The sequence below is a fragment of the Atractosteus spatula genome, chromosome 23 (genome assembly GCF_055471065.1).
Source record: "Atractosteus spatula isolate fAtrSpa1 chromosome 23, fAtrSpa1.hap1, whole genome shotgun sequence".
Taxonomy (NCBI): domain Eukaryota; kingdom Metazoa; phylum Chordata; class Actinopteri; order Semionotiformes; family Lepisosteidae; genus Atractosteus; species Atractosteus spatula.
Window position 1 is genome coordinate 15,667,665 of NC_142728.1, and position 16,930 is coordinate 15,684,594.

The following is a 16,930-nucleotide window of genomic DNA, read 5'->3' on the forward strand; positions in this document are numbered from 1 at the left end:
TTGTGTAAAGAGGTGCTTTCCTATCTTTCATACTCATCGAATTCCTTTTTAACTTTCCCAGTTGTGACCTTGTGTCTCCTTGTTTCACCGCTCAGTGTGAAACCAGGGAAAAACTAAGAGATTTCTGAGTGATAACCGGGGGGAAGGGGGGGACCTACCCGCTCCTCTATAAAAAATTCCCTCCTCTCAGGATACGTGATGTAGTCGTACCAGCCGTGCGCCCGCTGTCCTCTGGCGCCACCTTGTGGTAAGAAAGTGAACTGCGTTCAGAGTAAAGTAGAGGCGCCTGTTTGGTCAGTATAAATTGGATGGTATACTGTTCTTCAACACCATATTGTATAAAAAAGTAGTTTAGTTCTCCTTTTATTTTGCAATGGCCAATTGGAATCAGTGGTGATGTCAATAAGAAATGATTTAGTCAATAAGAAAGAATGTAGAGCAGTCTGGGATTGTCCTAAGGTTATGCTGATGCACAGTCACATCCTTTGCTCCCAAAGAATTCCAGACTGTTAAAGAATTTTACTACAACAAATTTCTGCTTTTATTTAAATCACTACCCAGTGACTGTAACAACTATTAGAACAATAATGGCTTTCATTTCTGTAGTGCTTCTCATGCCCAAATAATCCCCCAGTGTGTCACATACAGCAGGGCACCCCTTCAGTCACCAGTCTGAGTGCACCACCACTCAGATATGACATAATGGTCATTCTTAACTCCTGCGCCCTTAAATGTCTAGCGTTTTTATGGTCCAATAGATTATCGACAAAGGCTAAATCAATCCGTTCATCGACATTTCACTCAATGTCTGACACGTAAGCAATATATCGGCTAATTAAACTATCAGGCAGTAATGGCTGGCTCTGCAGGTCTGACCAGGATCCATGGAGGTTATGCGCTGTCCAAACCTCTGGGGGGCGCCACTCTTCCCTGCATGCCTGTGGAAGACAGTCAGTTACCCGTGACCTCACAGCTCTGACATTTCTGTATCTCTTCATAACTGCATGGAAATCTGAATATTTTCTGATATTGAGTACAATCACGGGTTTAGGCCTAAGTCCAGTTCTGTATCACCGATATATTTCCAGCACTGGGGTGGATCCATTTCGCTTTACTTCGGCTGGGCCTTTGAGGATTACAACACCTGGATCAGGTTCTCTCCTGGTCTTCTGTGTTCAAGACTAGGGAGGATTCAGCTCCTTCTGCGTAGGACATTCCCCTCAGCCCTGGGCAATACAAAAATAATTGTTACCCCTGAAGGTCCAGGTGCAGCCTGCCGGAGAGGTAGCTGTGGGCGCCGTACGGCCGCAGGTTCTGAAGACGGCCCCGCGCGGAGAACTTGGTGGTCTTCATCCAGAAATCCATGTCTGTGGAGCCCCCTGTCTACTGCAGCACCACAGCTCTCTGGACACACACACCCGGCTCTGCCCCAGGGTTCTAGAATGGGACTCTATGACATCGCGAAGCGCATGGGCTATGACATCACGAAGCGCATGGGCTATGACATCGCAAAGCCCCTCTCTCTGCCCAGTGCTTTTGCTCACACAGTATTTCCTGCTGCCCGTGTACGCTCAGGGCTGCTGATGGTGTCTGATGGAACTTGTGTTCATTTTTAAAATTCACGCGATGGGCTGTGGGAGTCTGGAGCAAGATAACCAGTCATGTTGCCGAAGCCGATGCCCTGGCACCTTTCATGAATCTGCTGGGTGAGATCCTCAGAACAAATATCAAGGATGGGGTAATCTAAACTGTGTGCTTATTCCTTATCATGAAGACCAGTGTCGCCCCCGCCTCTCCCCTCTCCTGCTTCTGTGGGGAGTCCTGTTCCTGACAGGATCTTCTCTTTCCACGCTGCAGGATCTGGGAGGTGCTAAGACCAGCCTTCAAGCAGAAAGAGTTTCCCTCCTTGTGAACGGGGGAGTTAAAACATGAACCAGCCTCTCCGCTTCGTCTCAGCAGGCTCACAGAAAGGGCTCCTTTGTCCGCACTTTCTGGAATTCCCCGGCTCTTTCTTCCCTGATCTCTTCTGAGTGCTCGTGTGCGTGTGCGCCTCTGAGCCTCCGAGGGTGTGTGTACAGAATTTTCTTTCCTGACTTCCTTGCTGGCGGAGCGGAGCAGCGCGGTGCGATCAGGCGTGTCGCTCAGCGTGTCTGAAACTTCCCTGTTCTCTGCCCGGCGCCTCAGAGCCTCGGAGCTGCTCCCCAGATCACTCCTCTGTCAGCCGGTCCTGCTGTCCAGAACACCGCTCCTCTGCTCTGACCCTTGGGAAGCTCGGCCGCCCCCTTCTGAAGGTGAGTCTTGGGGACGAAGAGGCTTTACAGCGCAAACGGGGATTTACAGCATGTTTATCCACAACCAGCTTACAGCTGCTCCTTCCTTCAGAGCTGAGATTCCAGGTCAGTGGGGTCTGTCCATATTACCTCGGTCTCCTCTGTCCCGGTGTGTACAGAACACCCACAACCGCAGTGCTGTGTCCCTGCAGCAGGTGCGAGTGGGACTCAGGCCTTTTGGTTTAGTCGTGTTTACTTTTAGGAAAAGCTGGAAGCCGGAGCTTTTACATCAGCCTAGATTACTTTTACATTCCTGTACAGGACCTCATATGTGCCTTCTATATGCCTACACCTGCACAGAGCCAGAGACAGTAGTCACTTTCACAGATCCCCTGCCTGCATGTGTCCAGTAGACACACAGAGCCACACAGACAGTCTCGTCCAATCCTGAATCTCTCCGGTTCCGGTTCAGGAGGATTCGACGGGAGAAATGACACAGGGTGTCTCTGCTGGGGTGTTCCCCTGGCTCTGTCACACACACACTCCCTCCCTCTCAAAGTCACCTTCAGGTGCAGGGGGGCTTTGCTGGAGCTGCTATACCAGTTTGCCTGAACTCTCCATGCAAGGCGCAATGATCATACAGCACAGAGTGTAAAGGAATACGTACAGGGTAGCTCCATGCTGAAAAGTAGAGAGAAGAAACGCAGCACTTGGAGTGCTGAGCGTGCTTCAGGAGTGGGAAGAGTCTGTCAGTGGAGGTGCGTACTGTTCTGTACAGGTGTGTAAACGTGATGTCGCTGTGAGCTGTGTTCGTACTTCCCTCATGGGAAAGAAAAGATTTTCCCCTGATGTTTTTCCTCATGTTCCTTGTCTGTTTCGTTTCTCTGTCCTTGTCTGCCCCTGTACCTCTACCCACCTCTCTCCCTCTGCCCCTCTGTCCCTGCCCTCCCTCTCTCCCTCTGCCCCTCTGTCCCTGCCCTCCCTCTCTCCCTCTGCCCCTCTCTGTCCCTGCCCTTTTCCTGCCCCTCTGCCCCTCTCTGTCTCCTTCTGTCCTTCTGTCCCTCTGCCCCTGTCTGTCCCTGTCTGTCCCTGTCTCCCTCCAGGCAGAGCCATGCTCTACACAGAGCTGATCCGCCTGTGGAATGAGGCTGTTCAGGCGGTGGACCGCCGGGACTGGACAGCAGCGCTGTGCAGCCTGGACAAGATCAGCGAGCCCACCGCCCGGACGCTCTTCACCGCTGCCTCCGTGCACCTCACCCTGGGACACCTGGAGCAGGCCCTGCAGGTGGGAGATCGCGCAGGAGGCTCTGAGGCGGGAAGAGAGTGAGCGATTAAGAAACCTTCAACATGAACCATAGTAACACTGACCCCTACCTGTGTCCAGGCTCTGGACCAAACCATCGCCAAGGATGAACGACTGGCTGTGGGCTTTTTCCAGAGGGCAGCAGTGAACGTGCTTACCAGCAGGTGAGGGATTGAACCACAGTAGTGAAAGATGAAATGTGATAAATATGTACTGCCCGCTGTACCGGTGTACTGCCAGCTGTACTGAGGTAGTGACAGCTGTACCAGTGTACTGACTGCTGTACTGAGACTGAAGTCCAAATGTGTGATAGTACCGGACCCGACCAGCCTCTCGGCTCCCCCTCTCTGTCCGCAGGCTGGAGGAGGCGCTCTCCGACTGCACCCTGGCCCACAGGCACATGCGAGGAAACCCTGTGATCGACTACAGACAGCTGGGCCTGCGCTACAAACTATACAGCTGGCAGGTGAGCTCCCTGAGTTTACCCCCCTCTCCCCAGGGTTATCTTTAACCCCTTCTGTTAACTATGCTGCCCCTTGGGTTAATTTCCATCTGCTTTCATCTAAATAAATAATCCTTGTACTTATATAGCACTTTTCTGGACACTCCACTCAAAGTGCTGTACAGGTAATGGGGAATCCCACTGCCACCACCAATGTGCAGCCCCACCTGGATGCACCAGTACGCTCCCCACACACCAACTCTCAGTGGGGAGGAGAAGAGAGCCAGTTCAGAGATGGGGATTATTAGGAGGCTAAGATTGGTAAAGGCCAAGGGAGAAATTTGGCCAGGACGCCGGGGTAACACCCCTACTCTTTAAAATGCCCTGGGATACTGGCCCCACTAACACCACTTCCAGTAGCAGCCTAAGCTTTCCCAGGAGGTCTCCCATCCAGGTACTGGTCAGGCGCACACCTGCTGAGCTCCAGTGAGGCTGCCAGCTGTGAGTCGCAGGGAGATATAGTTGCAGGCGAAAGCTCCAGAGCTCTTGCTCTTACAATCCAGCGTCTTCCAGGACTCAGTGCTGCCTGCCTGTCTGGTGCCCGATGGAGTCTCTTAACTGGACAGTGCTAACACCTGCTCCCCTGTACCGCACACCCCTCTGTGCCTGGGTTCGACCTGCAGTCCCTGGGTCAGGGTTAAGGTGAGTTGCAGGAAGTCTTCGTCTGTGGCGAAGAGGCGCTACGTGCGGACAGCAGAGCTCACAGGGCGACACCTGAGCAGGCAGAGAAACGACATTCCTGCCGTTTCTGTCAGAAGGCCAAGCCGGCGCTCGATCTCCACGGGGGGGAGGCTAAGTAGGACAGGCAGCAGCGTGTCTCTGCTGTGGTTGGGCAGCCGAGTCGGAGACGGATGGGGATGGGAAGAGCTGGGGATCGGAATGTGGGGAATTTGAGTTGGGCGAAGTCTGTGGGGAATCAAGCTGAAGGCAGGTGTTAGCAGGAAAGAGAGGACAGCTTTCACCACACAATACAGTCACTGCTAGACACACTGAGTGAGTCATCTTAAATTCTTCCAATTGAAGCGAAATTCCTTCCTGGCTTGCCATTGAACCTGACTGACTGCAATCCTTCCGAATTATGGATGAGGTTACTGGATCAATACAGAGAGTGACTGGACTAGATAGGCAGGCAGCAGACACCTTCCTCTCACCTCTAATCTGCCTCATCTGTCTCGGTGAGTTAGAGGAGGACCAGGCAGCTTAGGAATGCTAGAGTTGAGCCCTCTCATGCCCTGCCATGCTGTCCACCTGGGTCACACTGCTGGTGTCTTTCCCTGTATCACAGTCAAAACAAGAAATCAGTCAACCGACCAGTAGTCTGCACTGACCATCCCACTAATTAACAATCCAACTTAACAGCCATCCCGCTAAACCATACAGTAACATGGGCCATAGCCAACCCACAACCACATGCAGACCTGTCGCTTATAGCTTAACCAGCTCACTAACCAACTCACCAACCTACACGCTTACCCACCACCCCAGCACTCAGCTGATTCGCCAACATCCTACCCACCTACCCCGCTGTCAGCCAATCAGCTCTCCCAGGGACAACTCGCCCCGCCCCTCTAGCCCACCAGTCAGCCGACAGCAGGCCCTGATGCACCTCTGCCCCCTGGTGGACAGGTGCTGTATAACGAGGCTGTGGTGCACTCGCGTCTGGGCCAGTGGGACGAGGCTGGGGACCTGCTGCTCACACTGACCGGGGAAAGAGGTGGAGGGCGGGGGGCCAACCTGGATGTTGCCTTGGACCGTCTCTCTGTGAGTATGAGGGAGGGGGCGGGTGGGGCAAACAAGATCTCGGCTTTTCTTACAATTCCTGTCCTCCTTCTCACCTCCACCCCCGCTGTCCCACCTGCACACCTCCTCTCCCTGCCCATCGCCCCTCCACATCCCTGTCCCTCTCTCTCGGCCTCTTTCTGGAAGGTCACTATTCTTATACCTTAGACAGTTCGCCACTTTTTCTATTTACTTTATCAGCCATATACCGTTTCTTGCATTAGGAACAATTCTTCTTCTTCCTGTCTGTGGGGTAATTATTTAGTTATGGTGTATGTGACTCTCACTCTAGCCCTGTTCATCTCCTCCTCTGGGATCCATCCCTTGTCCTCCCTCTCCTCCTCTTCTCTCTCCCTCTTAGAAGCAGATGGTGCTGGATCCTCTCCTGGTGCCGGAGGGAGAAGTGTTCCGTCCACGAAAGCAGGATGTGGAACAGCTGGAGCAGAGGGACTTCCTGGGAAAACCCAAGGTACCCTGGGACTCACTCACACTCACTCGCAATGACTCACACTGACACACTCACACTCACTCACACTCACACTCACTCACTCTGACATACACACACTCACATTTACTCACTCTGACATACACACACTCACACTGACACACTCACACTCACTCACTCTGACATACACACACTCACACTGACACGCTCACACTCACGGTCACATACACTCACACTCACTCACACTGACATACACACACTCACATTGACACACTCACACTGACACACACTCACACTCATGCACGTTCACACTCACTCACAATCACACTCACGCATACTCACAACCACCTACACAAACACTGACACACACTGACTGCGTGTGTCAGTGTGTCAGAGAGCCTGCCCAGTGTCTGTCAGTGACGTGGTGCTCTGTGTTGCAGGTGATCTCTTCAGTGATCCCCAATGATGACTTTGCTGGCTTTGAGCCCCTGCGACTGCAGGTACAGTGTAGCTCCTCTCCCCGTATAGCAGGCTCCTGCGGATCAGCTACAGGGCCATATGGTCACCCTTTGGAGAGAGGAGGACGGTCCTGCCCCCTTTACAATGACAAACTCTTATAAGGGTGCCAAAGGATCGATGTCTCATTCTCGTCCTCTCATTTATCAGAAGCCGGGATACTACGAGCCCAAGGCAGACAGAGCACAGTAAGTGAACAGATTGTTGCCTGGTTTCACTGAAGGTGCTTCAGAAGAAATGTGCGAGATTACCCACTGTTTCATTAAGCTCTTCATAATGAGCTGGGCTCCTGCACTGGCCATGTGTTGTTATGTGCCTGTGTTGTATGACCTGCACGTAAAAGACCTTGTTTGTTTGTGAGTGACTGACGATTATGGTTTTCTGCTAATTATATAACCTCACATGTTCTAAGAAGACAGCTTTCCTTAATTCAGAGCTACTCGACACGCAGTTCCAGCCAACCCGGTCCAGTTTCATGTAATCCAATTCAATGCAATCCATCCCAGTTTTATCAATCTAGTCCTGTCCAATCCAGTTCATCCCAGTTCAGTCAATCCCACCCAGTCTAATCCAATCTCTGGCCTAGCCTTAATTGTTATGTGGATGCTGATAATTATCAATTAAATAATTAAGTGATAGAGTGCTGGCAGAGTTCTGTAATAGGAATGGAAGGGCTGCTGGCTGACCCATCCTGTTGTTTTGTGTGAGAATATATCCCTGTTACCTGTAAAACGCTTTGAGTGGAGTGGAGTATCCAGAAAAGCACTATATAAGCATAAGGAATTAACTATTAATACCTGTTGCTCTTTTACTCGTTGTTCACTGGCTCGGCCACAAGGGGGCGGCGCAGTTCGTGAAGCAGGTGAGAGCTGCTCTTCCTTCCCCCTGCAGAGAGTCACGGTACATGTGTGTGCGCTCGACCCACGTGCCGCAGGGACCCGGGGAGCTGCACGTGCCGCAGGGGGAGAAGGTCTTCGTCCTGGGTGACGGCGGAGTCAACAGCCTTGTGACTGTCATCTACGACGGACAGGTAGGGGGCGACCCTGAGGCGGGGGTGAGGGGGGGGAGGCAGCAGGGTGCTGTATCGTTCGGAATGAATCTCTTACTCTCCCATCCTGCCACCTCTCTACAGAAAGGCCTGCTGCCCCTCTCGCTCCTGGAGCCCACGAGCAACAGAAAGGCAGACAAAAACAAGGTACTCTGCTGTCCCCCTGCCTCCTCCCCACTGTGTACAGACCAGGGCCGGGGTGTGTCTGTCGCTCCGGTGACGAGAACGCTCCTCAGTTACATTTGCAAAAGGCGAGGAAACACAGTGGGCATGCTACAGTGTTTGAAACAGTCCCTGATCCGATTCATGCTTTTCTGTTTTCGGAAAAATAAGTGTTAGCAGTCTGCATTATTGACAAATAATTGCATACCTCTTGCACAATCCTTCCTAATTCACTTGTAGGCTGTTGGAGGTGTGAAAAGCACCCCACCCTCGCTTCCTGAGTCTTTCACAGTTCTTACTATGACTTGATAGCTTGTTTTTCGGGTGGCCCCCGTGTGCCCAATTTTCACCCTGCTCGGCTTTTAAACAGCGAGCGTCCGACTGTGCACAGGACCCGTTTCGAACTGGATGGGTTGTCATCCTTTCCATCCCCATCCCCACTGGCAGACATGGACGCACTTCAGCCTTGTGTCCCCCAGCGGCGTCACCCGAGTGCCCCTGTGCGTGCTCTGGCTGTTAGGGTTCAAGCACAGGTTCGGGGTCACCGGCAGGGTTAGGACTTCTGATAGGGTTGGTTCTGGGGTTGGGGTTAGACAGGAGCATTTGAGTCCGGGTTAGTGGTAGTTCTCGAGCCCGTAGAGTGTGGGAGAGCGCTGCAGCGCATCACGGTATATCAAGGACACCTGCTCTTTCAATATTATAATATCATAATCGTTTCAGGAATATTCTGAATATTCTGGACCCGTTTGGACGTAATTTTCATCCTGTTTTCTTTCCATCCCAGATTGTGCCAACGGGGATACCCCTGCCGCCGGGCCTGCCGCCCCCCACGTGCCGAGGCAGCCTCGCTGCGCCCCAGCCAGGTGTGTGGAGCGCCCCATGGGGGCGCAGATGGAATCGTATGACTTACAAGAGTTTATTAGAATCAGCACTGCTGCTGTTATTATTGGTCTTTCATTAATGCTATTATTACCACTGAATAGATCGTGAAGAGGGATTTTCCCACTCAGTTAATCTTCCCCACAAAGATATGACTTCGTAATAAGGTGCCCATTTAACCTTTCCAAATACGATTCTGTTTCCGTTTGTGGCCGGGTTTTCTTCTCGTTGTGTCCAGAAAGTCCAGGCAGGACGTGCCCCCCCGCTGTGGCTCCTGCCCCCCAGTCCTCCCACCTCACTCCTCCTCCGCACCCGGGGCTCACAGACGCAGATCCTCGCCTGGAGGGGTCCTGGGACAAGAAGGTAAGAGGGGGGTCTGGAACTGGACACTCCCTGGGGCCCAGCCCAATGAGGAATGGGCCTGAACAGGAGGGAGGGGGCTGGGAAATTCTTTGGGAACAGGTCTAAGGGAACAGGCTGAGTGCAATGGGTCCTAGCATTGCTATAGTGCTGTTCATCCCAAAGCACTTCATACACAGTACTTCATCACCCACCCCTGCAGTACAGGCCCCACCTGGGGGCACAGCGGCCCCACTGCACTGCAGATCAGGGGCAGGGGAGAGAAAGTGCAGCAGGAGGTGAATTAAGGGGGACCGGTGGGGGAGTCAGACTGTACAGTCCGGAGTGGAATTCAGCCAGCACACTGGGGTTAACACACCCCTACTCTCATGACCAATGCCGCCCAGGGGTCGTTAATGAGCACGGCAGGTCTCTCATCCCTGTACCGATCAGGCCCAGTGTAACTGAACTAAGGGGTCTAATAAGATCAGGTTACAAGGTGGCACATTTTGGTCAGCAAAAGGTTAAAGCCAGACCAAAGAAGATGAATTGGACCAATTAATCCGGATAATGTTATTAAAAAGCCCAGTCTGGAATACAAATCAGACCTTGCATGTGGGCCATATCTGAACTCGGAGGCCGCAGTATGAGACCCCCGTCTAAATCTACGCAAATTGTAAATTCCGGCGTTTTCTGGAGTCAGTGCCACCTTGCGCCGCTAGATGGCGACAAGTCCTCACTATCGCGATTACATTTCCCTTTTCCTTCATGTCGGTTAACGTTTCACTGGGTCGCGCTGCCCCCAGCTTACTCACCGAGCCGCTCCTCCAACCCCACTGTGTGTTCCAGGGCCTGCCTGCAGGGGGCAGTGTGGACGAGCCCAACCCGGGCAGCTCGGTTCTGGTGAAGGTCCACTACAGGTACACCGTGGCCCTGAGGGTGCCCGTGCAGACGCCGTACAGAGAGCTGAAGGAGAGAATCGCCCGCAAGTTGGGTCAGCCCCCAGCACAGCTCCGCCTCAGGTAGGAACAGCCAGCTGACCCCCCTCGACCCCTCACCTCTCAACACAGACAGATCAGCCTGTAAATGACACAGAATCATGCTGGTGGGTTAATATTCTTATTGCCAACCACAGATTCCCCTGCTCAGACAGTAACCTTCTGCAAAGAGTCCAGACGAATCAGGAAGGTGTGTACAGTTTAACAGAGGGCACCCAGCCAAACTGACAATACAGGTCATTGCTGGATAAGACTAATACAATTAAGAAACAGTGGAAATACAAGATATTCAAGACACTGCTGTTTTCTGCGTAACTATAGTTTTTTATTTTAAAGGGTGCCCAGCATCTTCCAGTTAGCAAAACCGTTATTGGTGACAGACCTACCCTGCCTGAAGGTGTCTGGTTACTCTTTCCTTTTGAGCAAAACATGTTGAGTGTCATTCAGTCGTCGTGACAAAACTGCCGAATGGTCTTGTATTTAACTCCCTTGCATGGGTTTTTAAGTACTTGCCAAACAGCACACAGCGTGTAAGCTCTCAACAGATTTCATTCACAAACTCCTCCAATTACTAAAGAGGTGTTCCACCAGGTTCCAGCCTGACTCCACTCATTTTCAATCAGAACTTGATTGAAAACACAGCTCACCTGGCTCCTTTGGCACAATTAAGCCACGCAGCTCCGAGCTGGAATGAAAACCAGAAATAGACCTGTCACTCCTGGAACGGGAGCGCACACCGCTGGTCTCTGTTAACAATATCGCTCAGGCAGCACCACAGTCTGTCCTGTCACCTCAATGACTTTTTGTTCATTGATCTTTTCTTTCTTTCCCTGCCCTGTCTCTGACGCAACAGTGGTGTGTAGGCTCCTGTCCAGGCCCGGCTTTGTAAATGCGAATGTGTTCTCAGCTCGTTTACCTGGTTAGTTTAAGGATTCTCATCACCATCATCATGATCACTACTGTCATAGCAGCTAGATGCACAGGATGAGCAAGGCGGCCTCCTCTCACCTGACTCTTCTGTTACACTCCCAGGTTCTTTACCTCTTTCGCTGCTCTGTCACCGTCTCCGCCTGCTTCTTCTCCCTCTCTCCTCTCCCTGTCCAACGCACTCGGAGGTGCCTGAATGCCCTGACTGCACTTGGCAGCCCGCCGCTGACAGAGCACTTGCGCCACCCAGTCTCAGCCCTCCCTCTCTGACCCTGTCCAGGCACAGGGAGCTGGGCTCCCACGTCTTGACCCCCCTCAGCGGGGACGCAGAGCTGCAGGAGCTGCTGGAGGCAACCGAGACAGGGAGGACAACCCTCTGGTGTCAGGTACAGAGGGGCTGTGTGTCTGTCTCCCAGTCTAACTGTGTGTCTATCTCTGAGTCTGACTGTGTGTCTGTCTCCCAGTCTCACTGTGTGTCTGTCTCCCAGTCTAACTGTGTGTCTATCTCTGAGTCTGACTGTGTGTCTGTCTCCCAGTCTCACTGTGTGTCTGTCTCCTAGTCTAACTGTGTGTTTGTCTCTCCCACTCTCCCAGTCTGACTGTGTCTGTTTCCCAGTCAATCTGTGTGTGTCTGTGTCCCAGTCAGTCTGTGTCTGTGTGTATCTGTGTCCCAGTCAATTGGTGACTGCGTTTCTCAGTTGTGTTTGTGTCTCTCTCTGTGTCTCCCAGTCGCTCACTGTGTCTGTCTGTCTCTCTCTGAGTTCTCTGAGTTCCTCCCTCCCATTCTCAGCTCGAGGACCCTCTGCTCGGCAGGCCCATCCTGTACCAGGTGTTTGCGCTGTATGACTACTCTGCCCAGGGGCCCGAGGACCTGGAGTTCAGCGAGGGGGACACCATAGACATCCTGTTGGAGGGTAAGGGAGGCGAGAGCGAGAGGCAGCAGGGTGCCTGAGAGGGGACAGAGCTGGAAAGTGTTCCTGTCCCGTCTCCGGGGAGCTCATTCTCGGTTGTCCTTGTCTCCTGCAGTCAACGAGGAGTGGCTGGAAGGACACACTGCTGGGAAGATCGGGATCTTCCCCAGGTGTTTTGTATACCGAGACACAGATGCGGCCAGTAGCAGCAAGGAGAACCCAGCCATGTGACGCGGCTCCCTGGGCAGAGAGTGGCACTGCCAGGCCAGCGACTGCGGGCAGAGGTCTACTGGAGCCACTAAACCAGTTCACCCAGAGCTCTGGAATCTGGCTCTCCTCTCTCTGTAGGTGCACTATCACAGTCAGCTCAGACGATTTCCACTTAGACTTCGATGACTTCAGCTCATTCCCTTTTTATCGAAATGCCCTTGCGTCACGTCACGGCTGGGAAAAAGATCTGTCTCTGCTCCGCGACTTTGAACGCATGTGCGTTAGTCTGGTGAAAAGACAGATAACACAGCAGTGCGCTAGTCTACTCTGCAGAGTGAATATCATTAGCCAGGCTGCAGCGGACATTTTGTGTAGATCTATTTGAAGTTAATTTAATCTTTTAAAAATCAACCTGTATGTGTGTTTATAGAAATTAAATAAATCCTTAAAACCAGTCGATGGCTTGGGTTTCCCCTTTTAAGGTGCACCAAGTGTGTTCCCTGTGCAATACTGTTACTCTTTCACCTCTCAGTGGATAAGCACTGTTGTATCTCTGTCTGTTTTTTCTCTCTAATTGTGCGCTAGGGCTACATTTTCAAAGGCGATCAGGACAGATTTAGGGCAGTGGCCAGCGTGCACCGTTGAGAAAGATTACTCCTGCAAACTGCCCCGTGTGTCTGACTGCCTCGTCTCCTGCTCCTCGGGTCAAGTGAGTTCAGTTTAAAACAGGCTTCTCTCACTCATCATTTCATTTAATAGTGCTGCACTCTTACAGATGCTCGAGCGGGGCCTGTGTGCCCCCAGTGAAGCCACTCGTTTTTTGCGCTGTACTGTGATGTGCATGCCTCCTCCGGCAGTGGGTGTCACGATGCGTGGCTCAGGACCCCCATGCAGACGGTATGATCCGGAAGTGACTGGAATAAGACGTCAAGGGAAACACAGCAGGAGCGGGACGGGATGGCAGACAGGGGGGCGTGGCGGGTGTGATCTGGTGCTTTGGGGGGGGGGTGTGGTGCAGGCAAACAGGTTCAAAACAGTCCAGATAGGGAAACCAGGGCTCAGTCCAATATCCCAAACTGGGAGGTCCATCCAAGACAAAGACAAGAGTAAAGACAAGCAACGGGGACATGGAACAAGGAAGTTTTAAAAAAGACAGACGAGGCCAGGCGCTCCAAGCCCCGGACTCAGCTGGTCAGGACGCCGTTCGGAAGCCTGTGGCCTCAAGCCGCGGACGTGGGGTGACTTGATGGTAGGCGGGCCTCCGGGCGCCCGTCTTCCTATGCAGAGCCAGGGGTAGCGGGAGCGCCCGGCTTAAATAGGGAGGGACAAACACTGGGCAGGTGCGCATCATCAACTAAAACACGAAAGGGCCGGAGCGCCCTTAAGAGGAGGGATTCCGATCGTGACAGCGGGCCTCTGGGCGCGATCTGGACGAGCTGCCGACCTAACGAGCTTCCCGCCTCAGGTGGCTCGGACACGAGCCCACAGTCACTCAGCGGAACAGGGACCATCGGCTCAGGCCGCCCAAGGGGCCGCCGGCTCATAGGGAACAGTCACCACTTGTAAGAAGAGCTGGCAAGAAGCTGAGCTCCTCTCAAAGCGTGTTCAATACCCCTCTTGTCCTCGGCCGAGTTCCTGTCACTCACAGCGCTCCTCTCTCTCGCCGGAGAAGGTGGCTGTGAATCACAGGAGACAAAAAAAAGACAGGAATTGAAAGTTCACGTCACCGAGCAGACTGTTATTGTTGTTGCTACCATTCAGCCAGAATCACAGAAAAGTTACAGTGTATGATGGCATTCAGGTGCAGTTTTCCTTTTCCTGTCTTTGTAATCATTTCTTTTGTCTATAATCTGTTGATTACGTACGTATGGGGCACTGACAGAAGCAGTAACAGAAGACATCATCAGTACTATAAATACCCCCCTCCAACTTCTGCCCCCCAGCCTCAGCCGATGTTATTCTGATCTCCCACAGCAGGGGGGCAACAGAAACCTGCCCTTTCCTGCAACCACTGGGATCATTCCAGTTACCATTGACGATCAGGTCATGACCACCTTACCCGGGCACTTAGACCAGCAGCAGCAGAAGGCGATGGTCTTCGGCGGACTCAGAATCTATCCGGCCAATTTTGAACTGGTTCCTCCGATTCAGGGTGGTGGGGGAGCCGGGGCCTATACTGGCAAGCAATGGGCAAAGGCAGGGCGACACCATGGACGGGATGCCAGGGGGCCTCAAAATCATTTCATCACGTTTAAGAAAGAGAGGCAGGACATGCAAACTCCACACAGTAAGTGCCACAGGCCGACATCGAACCCAGGGTGACTTCGCCCCGGCCCATGGGCCCCGAAGAATTAGCGCTCTCCAGGACCAGGGCTGGAGGCCTCCAAGACACAGGCTGTGTGTCCCCTGCTCACACTCTCCCTCCGCCCTGCTCCGGTCTGTGACGAGGAACAAGCACCCCTGTGCCGTCACCGGGACAGGAGATGGCACCGTGTAGGGCTCTAAAGCCCAGCCTGGGGGTCCTAACCACAGCCACATTGAGCTGCCCCACTTCTCACACACGGTGGAGAGACTGCAGAGCCGACGTGCAGCCTGAGGATTCAATCCAGCCAGGGGATTAGAATTCTGAAGCGCTTGAAGATGTTTGGGAGATTTAGGGAACGCTGGATCAGAGCCTGAAGCTCAGCTTCGACAGCTGAGCAGAGCTGAGGCTCAAGAAGATGGATTAAATCCTTTATATGGGAACGACTCAGCTCCGTAAATTCTACCGTGATTGCACCAAAGAAGCGCAAATTAATGGACTGTTTTTTTTTTTAATAAAAGCCGTAATTCATTCTGATTTTTGATGAAAGATTTAATTCATTGAGCTGATTCAGTGCCCTCACTGAGCTACAGAACGCGCATGTATTTCATTTCTCAGAGCCTGCATCAGTCTTAACAGGGTGACCAGTCTAAATGTACCACGATTTTTTTTTCCCCGTCTCAGACTGCAGGAATTGCGGGAATCTTGCATTGTTTTTTCGAAGGGAATTCCTGATGATCCCCACATTGTTGGGGAAGACATCATCCAGAATATTTGCAAGAGTAATAAAGTATTATGCTCCCAAACCCATCCTTCTGTGGCACTTCAGGAATTCCTGTATAAGTCTGGTATTCCGCTGAATGTGTATCGGTACACTATGGTATTTTTGCCTTTATTTTGCAAGTAACCTTCAGGATGTTCTTTGTAATTGTGGAGTTTATTATAATAGCTGCAAGCTCAGCAGGTGTGCTCGGGAGCTGCTGAGAACAGGACTGCATCAGCACTGAGGTTCCCACTGTCTACCAGACACTGCACCCACACTGGACCTCTGCAGCACACACCTGCCTCTCTGGAGGTGTCCCGGCCTGCCTGGACGTCACAGTTCAGGCAGACCAGCCCTTATGGAGACATGCTGATGCACTGGGGCCGACGAAGGACACGTCAGCTGACAGATCAGCGACGGAGCCTGGCCTGCAAACCAGAAGCCAGGCCAACAGTGAAGCCTGGACGAATTCTTTGTTCCCAATGATGAGGATTGAGAGGAAAAATAGGGAAGGAAGAAATGAGGAGAAGTGCAGAGCAAGTCGTTTATGAGCGCTCACTTCAGAGATGGGGGTTATTAGGAGGCCAGGATTGGTAAGGGCCAGGGGGAAATTTGGCCAGGACGCCGGGGTAACACCCCAACTCTTTTCGAGAAACGCCCTGGGATTTTTAATGACCACAGAGAGCCAGGACCTCGGTTTTATGTCTCATCCGAAGGACGGATAAGTGTTATCATCCCTGGTGCACAGGTGGGGGCAGCTGACCCCATCACTGCGGTTTATGTGACCGCTCTGGGATTACTGCTGTCTCATTCAGGGTGTGTGTGATGGGTCTGATGTTCGAGCTAATGTTTTGGGGGAGGATACATCATCAGGGATTATGGTCTGGTAAGGTGAGGTCACATCCTCTCCAACTACTCACAGTCTATCATTAATTCATTTAGCTGAGGCTTGTATCTGATATGACTGACATTTGTACCCGCTTCTACAGCCGGGTAATGTGCTGGGTCCGTCTGAGTGAAGTGAAGTGCTCGAGAGCACAACAGCTGTTTCTCCATCCGGGATCTGAACCCACAGGCTGGCACCTGTCGGAAAACCGTGTCTACTGTTCCAGACTGCTGCCTTGCAGGGAGTTTTCCGGGGTTTCTCAGAGAGTTATATCAACTATTCTGCACCTCCGCACTGTAGAGAGTAACTGCAGCGCAGGCACTGGTGCACACAAGCACAGGCTGCAGGAAAGACTGGTTATAACCTACAGGGCACCAGGGCAATGCAGGGTATAAACTACAGGGAACCAGGGCAATGCAGGGTATAAACTACAAGGAACCAGGGCAGTACAGGGTATAAACCACAAAGAACTGGGGCAATGGAGAGTATAAACCACAGAGAACAGGCAAGGCAGCGCAAAGAGGGAATCCACAAATCACACCGAGGACATCAATGCATGTAGTCCTGCCCTCTTTTCCCGCTGTCTGCTGTGCTGCCTCCCTTACCGGACCAGAATCATCTACCCCCGCCCGGAGGGACGAGATCTCCGGCGCGGCAGAGGGTCCAGGGCAACGAGCACTTGTGACAGGC

General features: G+C 52.5%; 1 protein-coding gene across 4 annotated transcripts; it reads left to right on the plus strand.

The window, feature by feature from the left end:
- The first annotated feature begins 1,907 nt into the window (after nt 1–1,907).
- On the plus strand, nt 1,908–12,743 carry noxa1 (NADPH oxidase activator 1). 4 transcript variants are annotated; one of them, XM_088940478.1, is made up of 16 exons: nt 1,908–2,396; nt 3,374–3,555; nt 3,655–3,737; nt 3,931–4,039; nt 5,702–5,836; nt 6,216–6,323; nt 6,740–6,799; nt 6,966–7,003; nt 7,707–7,845; nt 7,948–8,010; nt 8,810–8,888; nt 9,143–9,267; nt 10,093–10,265; nt 11,449–11,554; nt 11,959–12,082; nt 12,195–12,743. In XM_088940478.1, the coding sequence occupies exons 1-16, from the start codon at nt 2,342–2,344 to the stop codon at nt 12,308–12,310; spliced, it is 1,695 nt and encodes a 564-aa protein (XP_088796604.1). In that variant the 5' UTR covers nt 1,908–2,341; the 3' UTR covers nt 12,311–12,743. The 4 variants fall into 4 exon arrangements, with proteins under 4 accessions (XP_088796604.1, XP_088796605.1, XP_088796606.1 ...); XM_088940479.1 differs by having other exon boundaries at nt 1,908–2,291; XM_088940480.1 differs by having other exon boundaries at nt 2,183–2,291; nt 3,378–3,555.
- The last annotated feature ends 4,187 nt before the right edge of the window (nt 12,744–16,930 follow it).

Bases quoted from the DNA above. Each gene is read 5' to 3' on its own strand.
- noxa1 (XM_088940478.1), top strand. From the start codon at position 2,342: ATGTTTATCCACAACCAGCTTACAGCTGCTCCTTCCTTCAGAGCTGAG. The intron at 6,324-6,739 runs GTACCCTGGGAC...TCTGTGTTGCAG, and splicing joins ACTTCCTGGGAAAACCCAAG to GTGATCTCTTCAGTGATCCC. The intron at 9,268-10,092 runs GTAAGAGGGGGG...TGTGTGTTCCAG, and splicing joins AGGGGTCCTGGGACAAGAAG to GGCCTGCCTGCAGGGGGCAG.